Below are 25,749 nucleotides of genomic sequence, written 5' to 3' on the forward strand. Positions count from 1 at the left end.
GTTGGTCATGACGATGATGCTGGATAGTAGTCGTAGACTCGTGTTGCTGAATGTGGCGACGGCGGTGGTCATCGTTGGCTGGACGAAGCTGTTGAAGTGGTCGCTGGCTGATTGTTGCTGCTGCTGTCGTGTGGTACACGGAACAGTTCTCAAAGAGAAACTGGACCGAGACAAATTTGTTGGGTATGAGTTGATCTATTTAAGGCGAATGATCGGCTCCCGAATGCTTCAGTTTAATACTCTATCAGACTTTTTGCTGCTTTCATTGTTGCACTCAAGCCACAGCATCCAGTCCTCTGTAATGTATCATTACCTGTTCATTGTTATTGTTGAGGTCTTATAACACAGTTCTACCTGCATCATTCCTCTTCCCTCCATTACTTCTAGGTAGGTACAGACGATCAACGTCTGCTTTTGGGTGGTGTATGTTCTTAGATGTTAACAGTTTTCTTGTCTTCCTGTCCAGGCGTTGGAGCTCCGTAGGATTCCAGTTAATGGTGTTAAAATTGTATTGGAGTACTGGAAGTGTCAGGCTGTTAATGGCTTCGATGCGATTTTTCGAGTTGCGTTCAGTTTTCAGTATAAGTCTTATTCTCCTAGAGTACGCCTTTCTTATTTTTGCCTTCATAGTAGCATGTTGTATACCACGTCCTTCGTTTATTCCCAAGTATTAATAACTTTCTTGTGGGTCAAGAGCTATGGTAGTCGAGTTTGGCTGCCAACCCATCCTATCTCACTTCTCTCGTTCCCATTGGTCATCAACTATTCCTTAGGCTTTATGTAGTTTGGCCAAATTTGATCGTATTTTAAGCCTGTCCGAAGACGCGATTTGTATGTTCGAATGCACATTGTCAATTGTATTTACTTTTTATCAGTGTCCGTTGATCTGGATTATCGATTGCAGAAATGTGCGTCACAAATATGAAATAAAGAAATGCGACTTCATGCTTCCTGTTTTTCTTTCATGCTTGATGTGTTCTTCATATTTTATGCAATTGCCCGGCTATAATTGATTGAACTCCACCTCGTCATGTAATGGAGGCGGATTAACATGGACATTATCAACAGTCACGACCTATACGGGAATTTTGTCACGCAGCTGGAACATCCATTTCAACTCGTGTGTGTGTGGGGGGGGGGGGGGTTGTACGTACGTATATTGGCACTCCGTCAGTTACGACGACGAGTGTTCCAGTTGACCCGATCAACGGAACAGCATGCTTGTGAAATTAACATGCGAGTGGCTGAGTACTCCACAGACACGCCGACTTTTGAAGTAGTTCTCAGAGGGATTCAGCGTGATACACAATGTGACAAGGCAGGTCCCTTTGTAATTACAGGTACAACTCATTTTTGTCAGCTGAATGGACTGGAGTGACGTGAAATAAAATGCCTTGCTCAAGGACACAATGTGTTGCAAGCAATCGAACTCATGACCTTATGGTCATGAGCCGAATACCCCTAACCACTAGGCCATGCCCATTCACACATACACACTCTCTTTATATATATATATATATATATATATATATATATATATATATATATATATATATATATATATATATATATATATATATATATATATATATATATATATATATATATATATATATATATATATATATATATATATATATATATATATATATATATATATATATATATATAAGAGAGAGAGAAGGCAATATATATATAAAGAGAGAGAAGGCAATCGTTTTCTCCCTTTTTACTCTGTCCTATCTGTCTATTTATCCACAGCACCTCACCTGTTCCTATCGTATCCTTTCTTGTTCCAGCTCTACCCACAAGTCTTTCATTTATCTTTCAGCTCACCAAGCAGGAAAATATATCCTCTTTAATTTCCTTTATTTGCTTAACGACATCATCCTAGTGACTAATCTCATATTTTCCTTCTCTGTCGTACTTGTTGTATTTTCGTGTTGTTTTACCTGATTTTATTTTCATCAACAAACACTTACCTTATATTTTATTTGATTTCATTCTGTGTAAACATATTTTCCTTTTTCCTGTTATAGCTGCCGACCTTAACCTTTATGTCTTGCTTTACTCTGCACCCGTCACCAAAAGTCTGCCACGTGTCTTACAAGATTTTGTGTTTAGTCTCAACTGTATCAGTCACCTAACCACTGTGTCCAGTGGTTTGTCAATACCACTGAGGTTGTAGTTCTATCTCAACGTATTGAAACTGATAGAATCCTTTGCAAGGCAGCAGACGACAGTTAAAGTTTTATCCTCTCTTTTAGATGGCTTTATTGCTTGTTATCATTCTATTATATATGCAGACATACATACATACAAATATGCATACATACATACATACATACATGCATACATACATACGTACATGCATACAAATATGCATACATACATGCATACATACATGCATGCATACATACATACATACATACATACGTACATACATACATACATGCATACATACATACGTACATACATACATACATACATACATACATACGTACATACATACATACATACATACATGCATACATACATACGTACATACATACATACATGCATACATGCATACATACGTACATACATACATACATACATACATGCATACATACATATTAATATTTGTTTTTATGTCAAGTTATATGTGAAAGGGATTTTACATTAAACTGAAGGGTTTCGCGATGCATTTTTGTAGAATATATATTACTACTACTACTACTACTACTACTACTACTACTACTACTACTACTACTACTACTGCTACTACTACTACTACTATGATTTTCAGTGATTCTGTCTTGATGGTCATATCTGTAGAAGCATTGACGGGAGTTAGTTTATCAAAGTTGAAAACATAGAAGACGGGATCTGAATGTTAAGAGGAGAAACACAGAAAAAACATCTTCCCTAATGTTCTCACGATTCTGCGAACCCATACCGTTGCCAATTAATAACAGAATTGATTGCTAAAGCATCTGACTAAAAGTCCTGCAGTATTTAGTGTTGGGGGTCTTTGTATTTTGGCCTACGAATCTTGTTGGGATCATCTTTGTCATTCAATCTTGAAGGATCAGTAAAATAAAACTTCAGTCAATGGTTACGAATAGTAATATAAATCAACCTCAACCACAAATATGAAACGTTGTGCTCCTGTCAGGAATCAATGAAGATTTATCTCTGAAGTTTGGTTTCAAATAACTTGAAAACAAGCTTATTACAACTAAGTGAAAACAGAGTTTTATTTATTTGGTAATATAATTCCTACTCTCCCTCTCTCTTTCTCTTTCCTCCTCTCTCTTTTCTCCCTCTCTCCTCTCTCTTTCTCTCTCCCTCTCTCCTCTCTTTCTCTCTCCCTCTCTCCTCTCTTTCTCCCTCCCTCTCTCCTCCTCCCCTCTCTCTCTCCTTCTCCTCTTCCTCCCTCCCTCTCTCTTCCTCTCTCTTTCTCTCTCTCCCTCTCTTCTCCTCCTCTCTCTCCCTCCCCTCCCCCTCTCATTTCCCTCAAGGCGTGTACAGCCAAAGTAATTAGTTGCTATGATACATCCCTATCTCCAGATCTCCCTGGCAGATCGTTTACCTGACTAAATATGAGACATTGTACAATATAAGTGAAACTGACCATATATTATAAATTACAGGTAGCACTATATATATATATATATATATATATATATATATATATATATACAACTAAATGGTGTGTACACTTCATTAATGAATTATATAAATAAAAAAAATACGTTGTAAGCTGGCAGAACCATTGGCGCATTGGAAAAAATGCTCTGTGAAATTTCTTCCAAGTTCTTGTGTTCTGAACTCAAGTCACCCCCGAGGTCAACTTTGCACTTCATTTTTTTGAGGTTGATAAAATAGAATAGCAGTCAAGTACTGCGCTCGATGTCATAGAGTAACCCCCACCCCTCATAAGTGCTGGTCTTTTGCCTAAATTAGAAACCATTTCTGAATGATAAAAACGAAGATATTTTAGTTAATAAATCCCTTTAAATACAATTAGCTGTCAAACTAAACATCAGCCATAGGTTTTCTGCGGGTTTTCTTGAGAATTTAAGGTAGGTACTTAGATAGGTAGGTACATGAATTCCCATGGCCTTGTTAGGATGTTATATATATACATATTTCAAAATGTAACAACATGTGGATTGTTGGCGATTTTTTTCTTACGTCTTCCTTTTCTCTTGGACTTTCCTTGGACTTTCCGTCTCCGGTTTCTGAAAAAAAGCTTTGCTCGAAACGTTAAACAACCTTTCTTTCCTTCCCTCAGCACTTTTTAATACTTTGCATGTACCACGTCCTCGCGTTGTCGTTTTTTCTTGTGCTTTTTCTTCCGCGTCGCCGGGAATCAAACTCACGACCTTACGATCGTTAGCCGAATGCCCTAACCACTAAGCCACGCACCTTCACTGTATGTGTATATATATATATATTCCCTTTGCACTTTGATCTTTATGCTGCTGTTTTTTTCTTCTCCTCTAAATACATTTGATAAAATCTTCATCTGTTCTTTCTTTTTTTTTTTTGTATTTTCTCAGGTTTAAAGATGGCTGTAGGAACTGAAAAAGAAACTTGCATGTCTTCAGATTTATTCGAAAGATTTTTCAATCTCAGTTTTAAAATTAGTTCAAATGAGGATGACTGGATATACGATGAAGAACCACACTGTTCACGACGGAAAGAGATTCTGCGTAAACATCCTGAAATAAAGAAATTGATGGGGTGCAACCCGAAAATTACTTTCATTGTTGTCCCAGAGGTTTTGGTACAAATTCTAGCCTGTTGGTATCTAAAAGAGGCTTCATGGCTTACTATCTTTATATCAGCCTACATCTTTGGTGGAGTAATTAACCATTCCCTTGGAAGTGCTATCCATGAAATTGGTCATAATCTAGCTTTTGGACATCGTCGACCAAGAGCCAATAGGGTTTTGAGTATCTTCTGTAACCTTCCACTGGGGATTCCTATGGCTCTTTCATACAAGAAATACCATTCAGATCACCATAGGTAAGTTACCTTTCCATGCTTTCTCTTTGATGTTGCTGTTAGTGTTCTTGTTGTTACTCAATTGCATATCAACCCTAATCAAACTGAAAAATGGTCAAAGGCTTTCCCGTCTGTATATATATATATGTACATGTATGTATGTCATCATCATCATCATCATCATCATCATCATTTAACATTTGTTTTCCATGCTGGCATGGATTGGATGGTTTGATTGAGGTCTGGAGAGCCAGTGGCTGCACCAGGCTCCAATCTGATCTGGCAGTGTTTCTACAGCTGGATGCCCTTCCTAACGCTAACCAGTAGTGGGTGCTTTTTACGTGCTATCAGCACAGGAGCCAGTCAGGTGCGCCTGGCATCGATCACGTTTGGATAGTGCTCTTTATTTTCTGTCCTAACCCCCTCCTTCTTCGCTGTCCCCTGTCTTTCTTCCACTTCCTACTATCTCTCATTCCTTCTCCCTTCTTCTCACTCTCTCTGTTTCTTTCCCTCATCCTCTCTCTTATCCTCCTTCCTCTCTGCCTCTGCCACACGCCATTTTTCTCTCGCCTCTCTCTTTTCCGGACCAGACATCCATCTAGCTGGATGTCATTTCTCTCACCTCCAAACATTCTTTCTCTTCTATTTATTCCATATCCTTTCAAAATTTCTCCCAGGCATTACCCATTACAATTCGCCTTGGCCTAATGGCCCTTAATGTTTGTTTTCGTCGATTGTTTACTCTGTACGTCCACTCTGTTATTGTTTTTTGTTCGAAGCCCTAACTCTCCACAAATTTTATATTTTAAAAATTTCTGGATGCTGCTGTCTTATGAAGTTCCCTATCTTGTTTTTAAAAGCACGAAATAGGGAGTAGTAAACAGTCTGACAACTGACGAGGAGTTACCTTCTTTTGGTATTTTGTCCCCTACTTGTCTCTCGTTATGTGTTTACGTATTTTTTGCTCATTGCTGGTGTCCTGTTCTTATTGTGTATTTCTTGGCATTTTGTCCTGCACGTATCTCTCGTTTGTTTATGTGTTTATCACTCGCTGGTGACATCCTGTATTTAATGCGTATTTCTTATTTATACACACACACACACACACATATATATATATAAATAAGTTAAAAACACATAATATATATTTAAGCACAAACAAACAGAAAACAGACGCAAAAGGTGTGTTTTTAAATAATTATTTAATGGCATGCCATGCACTATCTCTTATTTTCTTTATGGTAAGTGAATTTATCTATCTGTCTATATATACGTTTGTATGTATGTAAATATACATATATATATATATATAAACATATACATTTACAAACATATATATATATATATATATATATATATATATATATATATATATATATATATATATATATATATACATGTATATACATGTGCGTGTGTGTGTGTGTGTATGTGTGTGAGTACATGTCTGTTTGCGTGTGTGCTGAACCTTTACTAAATCAATAGTAACTTACTAATAGGGGAAGGATAATCATTTTATTAGATTGTCCGAGTTAACCGTTGAGGGTGGTGTAGAATTAATATTCATATGACATTGGAAATACTGTCATGACCATCCCATCTGCTATACTCTATCCAGACTAAAAATATATACAATATGATGTTTTTTATTTTAAAGATAGTAGGCTGTGGTAAAGGGGGGGAGAGAGAGAGGGGGTGGGTAGGGTGGGTATTTGGCTGCTATTTTTAGTAGTTCACATGACCAGCAGGAGGCCACACCGCTTTGGCTTCTATAACCAATCAATCACAATTTTCCTGATGATAGTTTTGTTATATATTCTGATTTCTTCACTGTTCATTATTCTATTTAGAGTCATTTTTTTTCTCTCTCTCTGCCATTAAACAGTTATAATAATCCACAGATATTGATTTCAAATAATAATTCATCCATTCACCATTGAAGTCAACTCTATCCCTGTTCTGATGTCCGAGTCTCTTGTTAACACAATTATTCATGTTTTCCAGAAAGTTCATTATTTAGTATTGATCCAAGGTCTTAAAAAGAAATGACTACAGTAGATACATGCTTCTCTTACGATCTCATTCACATTTAGGATTTATTATATGAATATAAACCGTCTCCAGTACTTACTTCAACCGGTCACTTATTCTATTGATTTCTACTGATGGTGTGATTTGAGTTTTTCACATAAAAAGATGTTGCAACTTGACTCACAGTTTTACACAGATGAGCGTGGATGTGTGGTGAAGAAGTTTGCTTCCCAAGCATGTGGCTCAAGGTTCAGTCCCACTGAATAGCACTTGGGTCAAGAATCTCTGATAGCCTCAGGACAACCAAACCGTCTCACTGGATTTGATCAACTGAAACTCAAGGAAGCCCATAGTATAGACATACATACATGTGTGTATGTGTGTGTGTGTGTTGACATTTTCTGATTTTTGTAAACGAGTGTCACTGTCATAAAGCAGTGTCATTCCTTTGCCATCTTCTGTGAAAGACATGTCTGGCTACAGAAAAATATTACCTTGCTCAGAAATTGGTAAGGATTGGTGACAAAACTCTGTCTGACCCATGAAAGCATGAAGAAGAAGATGTAATATATATTGGGATTAACATCAGGGCCAAATCAGGGTGTGTCTATCTATCTATCTATCTATCTATCTATCTATCTATCTATCTATCTATCTATCTATCTATCTATCTGTCTATCTATCTATCTGTCTGTCTGTCTGTCTGTCGTTCTGTCTGTTTATCTATCTAAAACACTAGCGTGTTCCTAACAGCTCACTCAGAGCTGACTGGAACTCAACAACAGCAACAACATATGCATTGGCCATGGAACATTTGTGGTGTATAACATTTCTTAGACCTAATGATAGAATACAGAGGAAATGAGAAACATTGTTTTCTCCAGACCAAAAAATATGAAAGACTGTTTTGGCCAGAAGCAGGTTTTGATTCTCAGAGCAGTGTTGGTGCCAAATGGTTGGTGTGATGAAGGGCATCCAGCCACAGAAACCCACACAAACGTTAACACTGGACCATGATGCAGTCTTCAGCTGAATTCTATCAAACCATCCAACCGATGCCAGTTCTGAACATGGACATTAAATGATGAGGATGATGATGATGGTGATAATGACAAGCACCACCATGATGGGGGTGGCAGTGATGACAGCAATGACAGCCACATCTTCTCTGCTCAGTATGTTGTCATTGTTGAATATTACTATAATTAAGAATGCATCCATTATGATAACTATGCTTAATTGTCTTCTTCATGTTTTTTTCCTTTTTTTTTTTCAGATATTTGGGTGAAGAATTCATGGATGTTGACATCCCGACTCGTTTTGAGAGTTACATGTTCCGGAAACCAATAACAAAAATAATTTGGCTTATTCTGCATCCCATAATCCATGCAATTCGTCCTTTCTATAAAAGTCCGAAACCCCTCAATGAATGGGAAATGATGAATGGCTTAATTCAAATACTATTTGATGTCGTGATATATCAACAGTTTGGCTTCAAATCTATTACATATCTTGTTCTGGGAACATTTATGGCAATAGGGTTCCATCCACTGGCTGGTCATTTCATATCTGAACATTATCTGTTTAGCGAAGGAGTTGTTGGCAAGCATCAAGCAACACATTCTTACTATGGTCCTCTCAATATTGTCTTATTCAATGTAGGGTACCATGTGGAACACCACGATTTCCCCTACATTCCTTACAATAAAATTGCTAAAGTATCCGAAATAGCCCCAGAATTTTATGAGAATTTACCTTATCATACATCATTGTTGAAAGTTCTTTGGGACTTTATATTTGATGAGAACGTTGGTCCTCATTCGAGAGGGGTTGGTTATTTGAAATATAAAGATTTTAAATCTTCATAGATTTCATACGCAATGTTATAAATATGAAAATTCCTTGGTGGAGCTCAAGAGAAAAGTGTTTAACTGGCATGTTCCTATCTGGAAGTAAAAAAAAAAAGTTTAAAAAAGTAAAGAAAAAGACAGCAACCAAAAAGGAATTTTAAGTATTTTAAACAAAAATAATTTACACAAAAGAACAATTCTATTTGTCATCCTATAAGGAGACTGGAGATAGATGAGCCAAGAGATTGGTCAAACTTGATTCTTTGCAGTGATAATCATTGAGATTGTTTTATATTTCTTCTGCATTGATAGAATAAATACCAGTCATACTTTGGAATCAATCTAATAAAATCTGTCTCTTCCTCCACAAAGAAAAGTGATCTGTTGCCTCATCAAAAGAAAGCTTAATTGTTGTATAAATATCCTGCCCACGATTTTTTGATGCCTTTGATTAAATATTACAAAACCTGATGAATAATTGCAACTCGTTAAATCTAATCAACAAATCTGAAGAAATTTCATTTACTAACATAATGCAAACAATAATCATATTAATTCAATAATTATGAAATAATATTTCAGAGTTGTTATGTTGTACTGACTCAAAAGAAACTCTGGATGAAATATTTCTTCTAATAAAGATGTGGAAGATTAGCAAAACCATTGGAGCATCAGAAGAATGTCTATGAGGTTTAATTAACCCCCTCAGTCTTTATGTGCTGAGTTCAAATCATGCAAACGTCATCTTTCCCAAATCAATAAATTAACAACTAGTCAAATGATCCTGTAGATCAGTGGTTCTCAACCAGGGTCTACATGACCCTTGGAGTCCACGTGACCCTTAAGGGTCTATATAAGATTTTGTTGTTAAAATTTATCTGCAATAAATTTGTTATATATCTACAATGTACAAAATTTTTGAACAATTTTCTTATAAAATTCTTAGTAATGTATAATAAAAATATAAGAGGGTTTTTTTAAACATGGAGTAGCTGTGAGGGTCCGGCAGAGTAAAATAATAATCAAAGGAGTCTAGAAGTAAAAAAGGGCTGAGAACCCCTGCTATAAAGCATCCTATATGTGGATGGATTTATAAGAGTAAAATGAAGGCATTTCATTTGATACTCCTACATTCCAAATAACCCTGTACATCTTTCTTTTTTTCAGTTGAATATCATTTATTTTGTGCTTGTTTAATACCCAAACATCTCCAGTTCAGTTTATCTAAACCTTGTTATTGTTAAAGCTTGTACATCTCCATTTCATCCTCTCGCTTCTTCTCCATCAGCTTGTTTAGCTTTCTTCGGCCAGCTCTCATTCATCTCTGGCTCAACTTTGCATCTTATTTTCTGATTCACCTCCAATGGACATAAGCCAGTTATCTACTGAACATCGTACCAAGAACAAAAAAAAAATAAAAAACTATTTTCATTCTTGAATTTTCTAGATTATGCCGGACTTTTCATTATAAACTTTATATTATATCTAATATATATATATATATATATATATATATATATATATATATATATATAATATATATATATATAATAAGTTCCTTTATGTATTTTATGTAAAGCTAATAAGGACTATGTACAGGCTGTTCAAAAAGTCTCTCCATGGTGAGTATTTTATTGCAAAATAAATATTTATAAAACGGTAGAAGACTACAAAAGAATATATTAGACTTTACGAGACTTTAAAAACTCTATAAGAGGTGTTGAAAGTGTTGTCCTTCATTTTCAATGCATAAGTTGTCTCTTCTCCACATGTTTTGAAATACATCTTGGAAAGTCTGACTCTTGGAGAGTCAGGATGAAAACTATTCACTGCAGAGAGACTTTTTGAACACCCTGTATACCTGTAAGATCTATGTAGGTATATCAGATGAGGTTTATGCATATCAAATAAGTTATATATGTCGATAGAGTTAAAACTCAAGCTTTGTCTTCTGAAGAACATCTACTTCTATCAGTGTCTCAAATCCAATGGTAGATGTTATATTTGAGTGCGGTATGCATAAGAGTTGAAAATACTGGGAAATATTTCCTGCAGAGGAATAATATCAAAAGAGGAGATTGGAAAAATCTTTGGTGTTATTTATTCACCATTACATATGTTTCATTTGCTAATTTGATTCTATCGCATGTATACTTTTGTAAGTATATTTTTGTTAACTCCTATTAGTAAATGAAACGTGTGTAATGGTGAATAAACAATGCCATAAATTTTCCTATCTCCAGTTTTGAGATGTGCGTGTGTATATCTATTTGTCTGTCTGTCTGTCTGTCTGTCTGCATGTATGTATGTATGTATGTATGTATGTATGTATGTATGTGTGTGTGTTTTTGTGTGTGTGTGAGTGTGTATGTATTATCTTTATCACATAAGTTCTCTTTACATCTGTTAAGTTTCTCCTCTGACTCCTGGAATGTCATATAATTTACTTCCATTAGAATTACTTCTGAGAATTAAATTACACAAAAACTATTAATTGATTCTTACAAGATCTTACAAAGTATGTTTGAAAAACCACTAAAAAATTAAATAAAAATCTTGTTAATAAAATATTTGAATTGAAAATAATTTTAATTGTTGCTTATTTTATCGCAACTTTTGAAACATCTATGAAGGAAAATTTCGTCATTTAAATATTTTTTATTATTTAAACGGTTCTGAAGTCAGTGTGATGCTTGCATTGATGGCTAAAACAAGAGAAAAGAAAGCATAAAAAAAAAAGAACATGTGATGTTAATGGATGATGTAAGTTGGGTTAGAATATAATGCAAGTTGATAATGGAAAATACTGGTCATGGAGGCAGACAGAACTCTGTTTGGGAAACGAGTGGGAAGGGGTTGTATTGCAGAGCTGCTGTGGTAATATTGGTATTTGTGATGACAATAAGAATGGTGGTCATGATGGTGGAGGTGGTGGTGGTGGAGGAGGAGGAGGAGGAGGTGGTGGTGGGGAGGAGGAGGAGGAGGAGGAGGAGGAGGAGGAGGTGGTAGTGGAGGAGGAGGTGGTGGAGGAGGAGGAGGAGGTGGTGGTGGTGGTGTATTTGTTATATTGAAACTTCCACTATTAATTTGGGTATTTTTTGGCATTGATGACATGAATTTTGAACATTTTAGATATTTTTTTAGTAAAAGTAGATTCGTTTTTTAACCCTTGACATCCGAATCTTCGTACTGACCCCATCATCATTGAATTAAACTGTGACAACAATCAAAGGAATGTGTTTTTCTTATAGCAGCCCTGATCAGGTGGTTAAGGGGCCCACCGTCTGATGACTGAAGCAAGTATAAGATAAAAGATAATGAAAAAAAAAACTCTGATACAGACAACCAATCAGATCTTTCCAATTGAAATTTTATGCTCTGTTTGAGCCAGTCAAGATTTTCTTTGATATTAAATATTTCTATTGAATGTCTTTTCAAAATATTCCTTTTATTTTCTGTTTTTTATCTGAAAGTTGAAATCAAAAATTTCAGACAAGTAATTTATAAAAAATTTCTCTCTCTCTCTCTCCCTCCCTCCCTCCCTCCCTCCCTCCCTCCCCCTCTCTCTCTCTCTCTCTCTGTGTAAGCCTCAAATAACTAGAAAATGTTTTAATTTAAAGACAATATATCAAAGTGTCATGCCCTGGGATTGAACTCAGAACCATGTGATTGTGAAGCAGACTTCTTAATGACACAGATATGCCCCCAAACCCACTCCTGTGGAGGAAGAAGAAGAAGAAGACGACATGACTTACTATCAAACAGGACAGCTTCACATATTTGAGTGACTTTGGTCCTTGTTCATAAATGAGAAAACCAACTCCAAAATTAGAAACCACCAGCCCCAACACACGTCCCCACCTCTTTGTTCCATGCATTTACTCTTCAGTCTAAACACTAATGTTTATGCAAGCACAAATCTTTATCTTCAACCAGAGACAAAATGGTAGACATACTCACACTCTAAAAATCATGGCATTTCCATAGCAACAAGCTTTCTATCTATCCAAAGCTAGCATGGTTAAAGAGTCCTTCGACTGGTTGTCTTAACCCATTCATGTTGATCGTCCGTTTAAACTGACAATTTATAAAGGTATAAAACAAATGCTTGATACAAATTGTGATTTGTGTATGATCTATATCAAAGAATGAAACATGTTCTTAATGCGTATGCAGTCTGTATTGAAGGATTTCAATGAAATTTATTTTCAGTTGTGATTTGGGTCAAAATGATACTATCTGTGAATTTTCAGGCAATTTCATTCACTAGAAAAATTTTGGCACAAATGGGTTAAATCCAGCTGGATAATATGGCCAATGTATTGAACACTAACAATATTTGTGACACACCCTTCCATCTCCACTGTTCTAGGATTAAGTTTCACAACAAAGAATATGACAACCATGAATTAAATGATTATACTTTTTATTATGATGAGTGTGATCAATAAATTTTGTTTCTCAAGCATATAATGTTTCACTTTTCATCCATGTTTAAGAATGTACCAAGTCCAAGATAATGTTTCACTGTATTATGTCCTTAATATGTATGTCCAAAGTCAACCCAAGTCTGCTGAGCAAGTTTGAAAATCTTTTTCCAAAGTTTGCTGTTAAAGTGAGAATTGGGATTGTCCTGTAGTTACTTACACTGAATGGTTGTGAGGCCAGTGGAGATGAATGGAAAAATGGTTTTGAGAAAGATTTTGATTGAAACTGCAAAAAATGCCCAAAGCCAACCCATTTGAGGGTATGGATTACTGCAAATTTGTACTAATCCAGGTAAGTAGTCCAGATAAAAGTCAGTCACAAAGAGCAAAGAAGTGGTGGTCTTCTAATAAAAGGGACGATGTTCTGTAGCACTACTTGTGGGATTCAGCTGCTGTCATTTCTAGTGGCCAGTTTCTGCTAGAAAACCATTCCACTTGTAAACCTCTGACAAACAGTAGAAGGGAATGTGCAGAGTAGGGAACAGAACCAGAGGATATTGAGCACTTGTTTTGAGATCCTTACCCTGAACTGAATTCAACATAATCAACTCTGCTGTAGGACCTTATCTCAGTATGAAATTAGATAAGAGTCTGCTATGCAATGGATGCCAAATAATATCCATATTCAAGGCCTTGAATTTATTTCGTGTTCAACTCTCACCAATTTAAATTCAGCTGTTTCACTGGTTTCATGTCAATAATAGAAACACTTCGAATAGACTGGTGTTCTTCTTGTCATTTCATTTTAGAATAATGGAAAAAGAATTACTCGTGACTAATTAAAGAATCCTTTGTTCAGTTACATTGTTTGTATATTGATGCATCACACACACACACACACACACAGTATATACGATAGAGAGAGAGAGAGAGGTGGGGAGAGACATGTATCTATACATATGTGTGTGAATTGAGATTCCTATAGATATATATATATATATATATATATATACGGGTGGGTGGAAAGTGACCGGGCATTAGAAATTGCTTAAAGAATTTTTAGCATTACTAAAGTCATGAGAAAACCATTTTTTTAAAACAGACAACACTAATGGGGATTTCTTATTTTCTTATTGTCTTATTTTCCAGATGGTTGGTCACTTGACAGTTCAGGAACAATCTAAGATAGCAGCATGCTATGAAGTGTGGAATTCCATTGTTTTGGTTCAGAGACCGTGGCGTGCATGGAAAGGTAAGCATGCAACACTACATCCGGAGACAATAAAAAGTTGTCATGCAAAGCTGATGACCACAGGCTCTGTGAACGATGCCAGAAAAAGTGATCGTCCAACCACATCCTGATCAGCAGAGAACGTGGCAACAGTGCAGGAAATGCATCATCACAGCCTGCAAAAATTAACACTTCGAGCAGATCGTGAAAGTGGACCAACAAGACACACAATACGTACAGTGTTGCAGAGAGAATTGAATTTTCATCCATGGAAACCCCATTACGTGCAGGAACTAAAGCTGAAGACTGTAATCACAGAACGGAATATGGAGAATTAATGTTAGCTTCCAAGAAGTCCAGGTCTCACTCCATGTGATTTTTACCTGTGTGGTTACACAAAAGAGGAGGTGTACAAGACAAAACCGCACACCCTGGAGGACTTGGAGACACAGATTCAGGAGGTTCTCAATAACATCCCAGACGATGTCCTTCAGAAGGTTGTTCATTCCATCCCTGGCCATTTGAGGAAACTGGTTGATACCACTGGTGCTTACGTTGCATTTTCCCATGTAATAAAGAACATGTATCATTTGTTTCAATAAATTTGTAAAAGGAATATGGATTTTAGCACCAATTTTTAATTCCTGACGTATGAAAACTGCAAAATAACCTGCATGCAATATACAAATGGGCTGATGAGAATAACAGGCAGTTTAATGCTAATAAGTTTCAAGTCTTTCTAACATGTAAATCTTAGTAACTCCTGTTAGAAAATGAAACACATGTAATGGAGAATAAATTATACCAAACAATTTCCATTTTCCTGTTTTGTTATACAAAAACTCTGCAAAAATTTCCATAATTCTCAATTTTAATAGCTATTTTGACTAACATACAACAACAACTGCAGATGTATAGAAAGTGTAATAATGAAATAAGCAGATGTGCTTCAAGAGAAAATAGCTGGCACTTTACTGGAATGGGCTACAGTGCCCAAAGAATGACTGTAATATGAAACATTACTAAATTCCTTTTCAAAGTGCTGCTATTATGTTAGCCATGGCCTGGGCCAATTCTTGGCTAAAACTTATCATAATATCTAAGTATATATGATATATATATGATATATGATATATATATATATATATATGATATATACATATGATATATGTACTATTGATGTTTCCTACTGCCAACATGGAAGTAGGGAACATCAATTGTAAGCGATGGTAGTGTTGACACTAATAATTGCAGCAATGTGGCTGACCTTGCTTATTTAACTAAAAGCAAATCTATTCATGCTAAACTTGTTTTTCCACTTATGTACAATGTTTTAGTGATTCTTCTCTATATTTCTTATTCAGAAAGGTTTTATTTCACACACCGACTCATATATGCATTGATGTATATGTATAATAATGTATACGTATACATATGTACTTATATACATTTATAGACACACACACACAGACACACACACACATACACACACACACATACACACACACACTCACACACACACACACGTATGTTCATACTGTGACACATTGACAGTTTGTAGATTAAATTGATCGAAATACTAATTAAACTGATGAATTTGTATGTAGAAAATTAACTGCAACAGATCCATATGAACTAATTAACTTAATTAGACTATTTAGAAATTGTTTGTCCCTCTAATAAATATACACACATACTCTCACACTACATCTTCACATACACACTTATGCACGCACGTATACTTAGATCAATAAATAATTGTTCATAATCTTTTCCAACAATTTTATTGCCATCAGGACTTAATTTTAGGCAAACCTATTTCATTTTACATGACCAGTTGACATCAAATTCACTCTGAGTTCTATTGTTCATGAGTGTTTTAGGCACCTATGGGGACATATGTGTATGCATGTGTGACCAATGTCTCAGAAACCTGTATTTAGATTAACAAGATTACAATAACTTGTAGGTTAACTGATATTCAGGTTTAATTTAGAAAAGTTAGACGCAGGTATGGTTTGAGTTCAAGGTTTTAAAAGTGTTTCTGTTAAAAATTATGTAATACTTATGTTCTTGAATAATTTGAAAAACAATTTGACAGCTGAAGTCACTACAGCTGAGGTCACTACAGCTAGGTTTAAAGAAGAATTAATCCCAATTAATGTTCCTTCTCCTATTCTCTTTTTCCTTTTTCTTTGGAGGATTGTTGCGATATGTGTTGAGTGTAAAAGATAATTTCTCTTCAAAATCATTTGTTGATAGAAATTCATTAAAGTCCCAGAATAACTCAGCAAAAATGTACTCGTTAGCTGAAAGGTTACCCAGTCTGAAAGAAACATTTTTCACTAAATTATCAATATCTTTAGAATGGCAGGAATGTTGTGTATGTAGTTCAAAGATTCATTTTACCAGTAAGGATGGTACGAAAAGCTTATTAGATATAAGGTAACATGCAGAAAGGTCACTTTGATTGAGATCGTTTAAGATAACGAGTAATGAGAAGTTCTTGAAGAAAATATGTAGGGTTTTTTTTTTAATATCTTTGTATTTATTTCATTGCTTCACATAGCTTGCTTTTGTTTGCTGCAGTATTATATTGCAAAAGGCAATGATTATTGAAGGTAGGTTATTTCTATTTAAGACAAGCAGACTTACCAAACAAGTAATTTGATCTGAGTGCACATTTTGGAACTAAACTTACAGCAAAGGCAGCTCATGTCAATCATTCAAAAACACACAAAAACTTGTTGACTTCTCTCAAACCTTTGTTATTTGACCCCCAAATAATAAAGGTTTGAGTGAATTTAACAAGCTTTTGTGTGTTTTGAATGGCTAATAGGTGTCTCCCACTACGTTGCAGCTTGTATAAGTGTTTTGTACTACAAGGCTTAAAACACAAGCAACAGATATTATTCAAGTTTCTTCTACATCTTTGCCCTTTGGAATCTGATTCTGAAAAAAATGTTTTTGTGAACCAGCATATGTCTTTGAAGTCCAGATATTGTCTTACAAGTTTTTTCACATATGACACAAGTCGTGAGAGATGGTAGGTGTCCAAAATCATTCCCTATCTGGGCATTACGATTTCCATGTGACTTCATATGATTCACGTATCCTGCTTTTCACAACAGAACACAGTTACATATAATACACACCCAATGTTCACTGTTGATTACAGTTCCAATCGTTCCTTTGCAACAGCAGTGACAGCAGTTACAGCAGCAACTGCATCAGCACCAACTACAACAACAAAACCAACAGTTGCTGGAATTAATGTTGAAGAAGTCTGATATAACTTCAGGTTCATGCTCGCCAGACAGCGAAGCAAACTCAATTGGAGAATTCAAATGCCACCCAGAAGAAAGTACAACCTTCTCTGCCTCGTAGATACGAAGAAATCTTCAAAGGAGAGTGTAAAAGTTGGTCTGACAAGAAAAAATAGCAAAGTACAACTACTTTTAGGAAAGTTATTCCCTGCTGAACATGAAAAATATTCTAATTATATTCTGCTGAAGAAGCCAGGTGAGATTTGTTTCAATGAAACAATATTTTATCAAAAATTTTCAGTGAAAGAAATTCCTTTTTTTAGAAATAATACATTTCTAAATCTCTCAGAGAGATTTATGCAGTAGTGATACAATGAAGTAGTTGTATGCTGTCAACTTAATGTGACAGTCCCCTGAAGGGAATACTACTATTGTTGGTTAGACCTAGGAAGCTGCACCGCTTCCTGTCGGCCTGGACACATTTCCTGTGTCCTTATGTTTAGAATGGGGAGGCAAGCACCTCCACCCAGCTAAGCTACAATTTCAAAGACAAGAAAATGCCATACCAACATTTAAGCAAAAACGAACTGTACTGTTCACAGCGTTAGAACAGCTAAACTTAGAGTTTGAGAGAATTCCATATCAGTCTTAAGAAAAAACTCACAGAAAAAATAGTCATGAGAAATGAAATTCCATAGGGTTGCCCATAAAGTGCTTAGCTTTACATATGTCACATCAGACCCTAATGACCAGTGGACACCAGTCATTAGGGGCTGACAAGTTATAAGTAACGCTAAGCACTTTATAGGCACAAAACCCAGAGAAACCCATTGAATCAGCCAGAACTATCTTTTTCTAAATACTCTTCTGCTCTATAACTTAGAGCGTGCTTTTCTTTCAGATTTATCATTTAGTACACACACACACACACACACACACACACACACACACACACACACACACATGTACATATGATAAATTGATTGTACATTTCCATTTTGATCGTCTCTCATACCTGCTCCAATTACAAACAGAGGTGTGTAAACCAGCTTCTAGAAACGATTGCTGCTGCTGCTGTTCCTGTGTCTGCCTCATCAATATGTCAACCTATCAGGATTAACTGTCCCTGCTCTTTCTGCTGCTGCTGCTGCTGCTGCTGCTGTTGAATGTTTGTATTTACCAAAACAATACTAAGACACACAGGCTCCTGAGAAAACTGGATTTATATCACTATTTAATCTTGAATTGTTGCTAAGCAAATAGTTTTATACGTGTGTGTGTGTGTGTATACACATATACACACACATATACATACGCACACATACACACACACACACACACGCATATCCATACATATAGCTGTGTGGTCAAAAAGTTTCCTTCCCTGCCACATGGTTCAGGTTCAATTCCACAGTGTGGCACCTTGAGCAACTTCCTCGACTTTAGCCCCAGGCCAACCAAGTCTTATGAGTGGGTTTGGTAACTGGAAACTAAAAGAAGCCTGTCATAGCTACATATATACATATAAATATATACATACATACATATACATATATATATAGTATTAACAGTAACTGCACGATAAAGTGTAGTATATTGCCACTATATATATATATATATATATATATATATATATATATTTCGAATGTTGGGCCTCACAGAGGCAATGACAAGAGACTGACACCTCTGGAGAGATATGCTGTGATTGAGGAGACCTGGCAAATAAAGTGAGATCACAGCCGTAGCCTATACCAGTGTCACATAACCAGCTCATTTTAAAAGTATCCTTGACTCATTGGGTGATATGCTGCACTTGAGAAGAGCTTTTGAGCCAAGTGAAATCAGAAATCAAAATCAAATCAAGATCAAAATCAAAATGGAAATTGTAGTTGTGGCCAATGCCAGTGCCGCCTGACTGGCCCTCGTGCCAGTGACATGTAAAAATCACCCACTACACTCTTGGAGTGGTTGGCGTTAGGAAGAGCATCCAGCTGTAGAAACTCTGCCAGATCAGGTTGGAGCCTGGTGCAGCCTCCTGGCTTGGCAGTCCCCAGTCAAACCCATGCTAGCATGGAAAATAGATGTTAAACGATGATGATGATGATGATGACGATAATATGCATGTATCTATATATATAAATCTAAAATTAGGGAATGATGTAGATAAAATCCAAGCCACATATGTTCCATAGCTAGCAGAACCTCAGAAGTAGTAATTATCCAGACAAGGGATTCTCCACCAGCTACTCTTCAGGCCAAAGATACCTTAATCAAATGAAGTTACATTGTCATCAAGAGATCCCATGTTAACTTGTAGGAGATTCAATTGAAGATATTAGCTGGGATGGCATCAGGCTGTAGAAGAAATGCCTCAACGAATTCTCTCAGACTTTTGTAAACATAGAAAAGTGGACAATGAAAAGCCATAATCATGTATATAAATATATGGGTGCAGGTGAAGTTGTATGATGAGAAGTTTGCTTCCCAACCACATGGTTTTGGGTTCAGTCCTATTGTGTGGCACCTGGGGCAAGTGTCTTCTTCAACAGCCCTGGGCTGACCGAAGCCACGTGAGTGGATTTAGTAGACAAAAACTGAAAGAAGCCCATTGCATACTTACATGTATGTGTGTATGTGTGTGTGTGTGTGTGTGTGTGTGTGTTTCTCTCCTGCCACTGCTTGACAATCAGCATTGGTGTGTTTACGTCCCCATAACTCAGCAGTTTGGCAAAAGAGGCTGATAAAATATGTACCCGACTTTAAAAAAAAAGTACTGAGTTTGATTGATTTGACTAAAATTCTTCAAGGCAGTACCCCAGCATGGCCACAATCTAATGAGTGAAACAAGTAACGGATGAAAGCTATGTCAAACTGTTAGACTGGTTAATGAGAGTTATGGAAAGAGTTTCAGCTTAATTAATTGAAGAGTAAAGACGAGAGAAGATGCCATGAGTAAGGTGAGAGCTAATGACGAGTATGGCAATGAGGTTAGTGTGCAGGTAGGAGTTCATCAAGGCTTAGTTCTCTGTCCCCTTTCACTCGTCATACTACTCCATGCTGTAAGAGAGGGTTTAAGGGTTAGGTGCCCACGAGGACTCGTTTGTGCTGAAGACCTTGTTATTGTTGTGGCTGGATCTGAGAATAGAATTAGAAAAGAAATTTCAGTGGGTAGAAGGGAAATCAAAGGGGAATGAAAGGGGCTCAGAGTTACAGATAGGAATTTTCAATCATCAAAGAAGGGGGCCTTGCTTGATACGTAGAAAATGAATAGTTAGAAATTCTGTACGGCTGACCCAACACAAACTATAGAGATGCAAAAAATGCTGTAGGGGCCACAAGGTTAACAAAGAAAGGAGACTTTGTATGTGGCAGATGCTTGGAAGCAATAAACATTGATTTCATATTTTAAAGGAGAGGGGACTGGTCAGTTACATTGACCCCCAGTGTCCAACCTGTACTTATATTATTGACCCCAAAAGGATGAAAAGTGAAGTCAACCTCAGCAGAATTTGAACTCAGAACATAAAATGGATGAAATGTTGTCAAGTATTTTGTCTGGTGGCATACGAATGATTCTAATCCTTTGCAGCTTTGTCCTTTCTTACTATATTGACCATAAAAAAAAAGGTGTAACACAGACATAATGTGGGTGTGTCACCAAGACATAAAATGGCTGTCAGGACAAGTTAAATAAACACACAGCATGGCTGTTCTGATACGGAACAAAACAAATATTGAAGAGAAAAGAAAGAAAAAAAAACATGTTTTATTTGAAAATCAACTACTTATGGTGAGTTTTGACCAGAACGTAAACTTGGGTTGTTTAAATTGGTTGGTGATGACATATTCAATAAATTCTATTTGTATAATGCTTGATGCAGAGATAAGGAAGTGGCGCTAGAAACAAGAAAATATATTGATTGAGTCGAGAAAGGAAGGAGATATGGAAGGAGTAAAGGTGATTGATAATAACCTGTCAAAGATGAGGTATTAGTGATTAAGTGGTGATTAATAACTGTTCATATCCTGTGACAGGTATTTTCTGTACTTTTGGAGAAGATAAAAATTAACCGATAGTTTACAACCTGAATTTATCAGTTCTCAGTTCCATAAAATATCAAAACGGTTTTATTACTTTTTAATTTATGAGTCTTATTTAATGAATATATTGTCTAACAATTTCAAACAAACTGAATTGCAGCCATTGAGACCCAGGCAATAAATACTGCCATTAGTGGTGGCTTTATCATCATCATCATCATCATCATCATCATCATCATCATCATCATCATCATCATCATCATCATTAATATGTCTGTTTTATTTTTCTGGTGAAACCTAATTCACTAAGACTTTCAGAGATACACTTTACAAAGACAAAGAACCAATACGTAAAGGCAAACAATGCAGCAGAATCTGTCGGTACCACATCAAGTGTTTCAGGCTTCAATGCATGTTCCGTACCAACAATTACAATTCCATTAAATTAAATTAAAGTGTGGATAATCCAAGGTGAATGTTAATTGGATTTTAATAAATATACACCCCATACATAATCTACACCCCATACATGCTCTTCAGCAAGCAACATGTTCTGTTCTGGTCCCTTCCTTCATACCTTAGCCTCTCATATTCTAGCATAAAGTCCCCTCCCACTCTGCTTACCCCACTCAGTTGAAAGGGATCTCGGTCTTGCATGCTTGCATGGTGACCTCACCAGGGCTTGTGCAACAAAAAAAAAAGCACCCAGTTGGCATTAGGGAGGACAGCCAGCTGTAGAAACCATATTGAAACAGGAACTGGAGTACTGACCCCCCATAAACTTTTCATTCCATGCCAGCAAAGAAAACCAATTTAAAAACAATGATGATTAAAATCATACCCCTGCCTCAAAAAAACAAAAAGCAAAAAAGATGGGGAAAAGAACCGAAGAAATGAGCCAGTTAATCATTAAAGGCTTTCCACCTATGACCAATCCATCGTTTTATTATCTAATGTTGCCATTCTTTAGACAAGCTGTGAAGTGAAAAACTTGGCTGTTATTTCCACTGGATGTGCAACCAGTTAGCAGCCATTGCTTTGTTTCTTTCATAAGAGAACAGATAACGAGAGCAGATGTTGACATGTTTGAATAACTACCTGAATCACATTGGAGGAGATATCGAAGGAATGTCAAAGACTTAGTTTGAAATGCACATCAAGTATTTATGCCAATGTGTTTTGTTATTTAACCTCTGTTCATCAACCTTAATCAAGCAGATCTGTAACTGAGATCATTCAGGCCATGACCATCCCATATTTTCTCTCACACAGCATATCTAGAATTACATTATCCAATTTCTCTTCTCTTTTTGGCTTTGTTTTTAAGATAATAGAGCACAATTAGAAGGTCATTTGGATGCTCTTTCTAGCAAATCAAGTGAGCCTGTAGACACTAGCTTGTTGTCTTAATGCATCAGTGATTGAAAGAGTAAGATTCTATAAGTAGGTTATAAGTAAGTTAATAGGTTCAAAACTGAAATTAAACTCTCTCTCTCTCTCTCTCTCTCTATATATATATATATATATATATATATATAAAAACAAAAGTAAATGAGTATATGCATATATACGTACAGGTATGTGCATACCGACATCCACCTGTATGTATAGGTGCATATCTGGGTACAGGACATTGCAAACAAACGTAGACGAGAACACACGAGCCACATAGAGAACATTCTACTTCATCAGCTACCCACGTTTTAACACCGGCGTTTCGACGAGCTTCGGGCAGGACGCAACGTTAAAACGGCTCGTCCCATGGATCGCAGATTAAATCTGTATACGCAAATTAAATCTAGTCATGGAGGAATGTAGTGGCGGACGAAAAACAAGACAGGAAAACAAACAGAAGGCTTTACGGCCAGACGAGAAAAATTATGTGTGTATGAACGCGATGAGGCACGGAACCGAGAGAGACAAAGTGGTAGCGTGTGTTACTTGGCGAAAGCCGAGGAAGGAAATATATATATATATATATATATTTTTTAAAATTACATTTGGCCTTCAATTTGGTTTTATTTTATTTGGTTTTGAAAATAACTCTATTTTATTTTTATTTTTTCCTTCGGCCGCACATTTCTCCCCGCCCCCTCTATTTAATGTCTTCTCTTCCCAAACCTTTCTCTTCCTTCCCATCATAACATGATTACTGCTGATTCTTCATTCATATTTTTTTCCAATATAATTCACTCCCCATGTGGGATGGTTCAAATGACCAAATGTTAATGATTTAAGTTGACCATCAGAGTAAATGACCTATATCAAATCTAAACACAATATCTAGATAGGATCTGACCAGCAGATGAGGCAGATGTTTTTGTGTGTAATGTGACCCAATTACAAACACTGATGTTTGTATGACTGTCCCTTCCTAACCTTCAGCCATCCTCTGTCCCTCCTTCTCTCGAATGCCTCCCCCTCTTCTAGTTATTCTTTTCCTTCCTTTCTTTCCTTCTCATCTCTTTAGCCCTTCTCTTCCTTTTTCCTCTTTACTTCTCTTCTGCTCGCCTTATACAGTAGAACCTTGCAATATGAGTGCCCCATTGTACAAGTAATATGCTGTACAAGCTGACACTCCTGTGGATTTTTGTCTTGAAGTACAAGCAGAAATCCATAGCACGAGCACACAAATCGTCCTATCTTTAAGGTAATTCAGTTAATAAAACTAGTTTACATATTTTTCTTTTGCTTTCTCTTTTTCATAATTGTCATTTTACTTGTAACTACACCTTTTCTGTTTTAAAACCCATAAGAAATTATTTTTTGGTTGTTTGGGGGGGGGCGGTTACCTCGTACTGTGAGGTATCATTGTACTTACATTTATTGTCTCTCATCACGCCCCACCCCCACCTCATCCCCATCCCCCGTACCATTCTTTCAGTGTTCTGCTTGGTTCTGAAGCAAATAGTATTAATTTTCTAGGTTGTTCAATTTCTCTCAATTAGCTTACCAGTTCCAGTCAAACCATCTAACCCATGCCAGCATGGTAAATGGACGCTAAATGATGATGGCGATGGTGATGATGGTGCCACATAAAAAGCACTGGTGCTGGTGCCTCGTAAGAAGCACCCAATACACTCTGTAAAGTGGTTGGCATTAGGAAGGGCATTCAGCCATAGAAAACCATGCCAAAACATTCGACTGGAGCCTGGTGCAACTCTTCGGCTGGCCAGCCCCTGTCAAACCATTCAACCCATGTCAGATGATGATGATGATGATGATGACGATGATGATGATGATGACGATGATGATGATGACGACGATGATGATGACGAGGGTAATGATAGTGATGACAACGATGATAATGATGAGAATGATGAGAATGATGATGATGATGATGGTGATGACGATGACGATGACGATGATGTTGATGATGATTCTTCCTGGCGCTAATAAATTGGTTCTGTTGTAAATTTTAACTTTCTTCTAATTTTCTGATCTCGATGTTCTTCGTCAGAATGTAATATGAAATTTTTCTGAACACTTGAAATTCAAAGTAAATCGCACAGAGATCGATTTCTGCTGTGTCTCGTAGACAAATAACTTTCTTTTGCTTTTATCTTTCCTTTTCTTTTTTTTTTTTTTATCAAACTCAAGAATCAAGGAATTGATTCGGTTTAGACTTAGGAACGGAAAATAAATCCAAGGGAGGTTATTCCTTGAAACCCATTATTTCCCATCACACTTAAGTTACATTCACTCTGCGAAGTTCTCAACTGACCACAAAGAAATTTAAACAACTATCCACAGGCAGTCCATCGTCAATTAAAATACGAACTTACCGTATTTTACTGTTTTTACCCCTTTTTTTTTTGTCAAAAATTAGGTTAAAAGAATGAGAGTTTCTTATACACGGATAGTATTATAATCCCTTACAAAACCATTTTTCCAAATTTTAAGACCCC

General features: G+C 36.4%; 1 protein-coding gene across 2 annotated transcripts in view; it reads left to right on the forward strand.

The window, feature by feature from the left end:
- LOC106875542 (sphingolipid delta(4)-desaturase DES1) overlaps nucleotides 1-9,791 on the forward strand; it is a 30,849-nt gene extending 21,058 nt beyond the window's left edge. For both annotated transcript variants that reach the window (XM_089362872.1, XM_014923739.3), the window contains 2 exons: nucleotides 4,548-5,016; nucleotides 8,303-9,791. In XM_089362872.1, coding sequence (XP_089218998.1) covers nucleotides 4,556-5,016; nucleotides 8,303-8,894 — 1,053 coding nt within the window. In that variant the 5' untranslated portion in view covers nucleotides 4,548-4,555 and the 3' untranslated portion in view covers nucleotides 8,895-9,791. The remainder of the gene's footprint in view (nucleotides 1-4,547; nucleotides 5,017-8,302) is intronic.
- The last annotated feature ends 15,958 nt before the right edge of the window (nucleotides 9,792-25,749 follow it).

The sequence above is a fragment of the Octopus bimaculoides genome, chromosome 14 (genome assembly GCF_046866305.1).
Source record: "Octopus bimaculoides isolate indiv1 chromosome 14, ASM4686630v1, whole genome shotgun sequence".
Classification (NCBI taxonomy): Eukaryota; Metazoa; Mollusca; class Cephalopoda; order Octopoda; family Octopodidae; genus Octopus; species Octopus bimaculoides.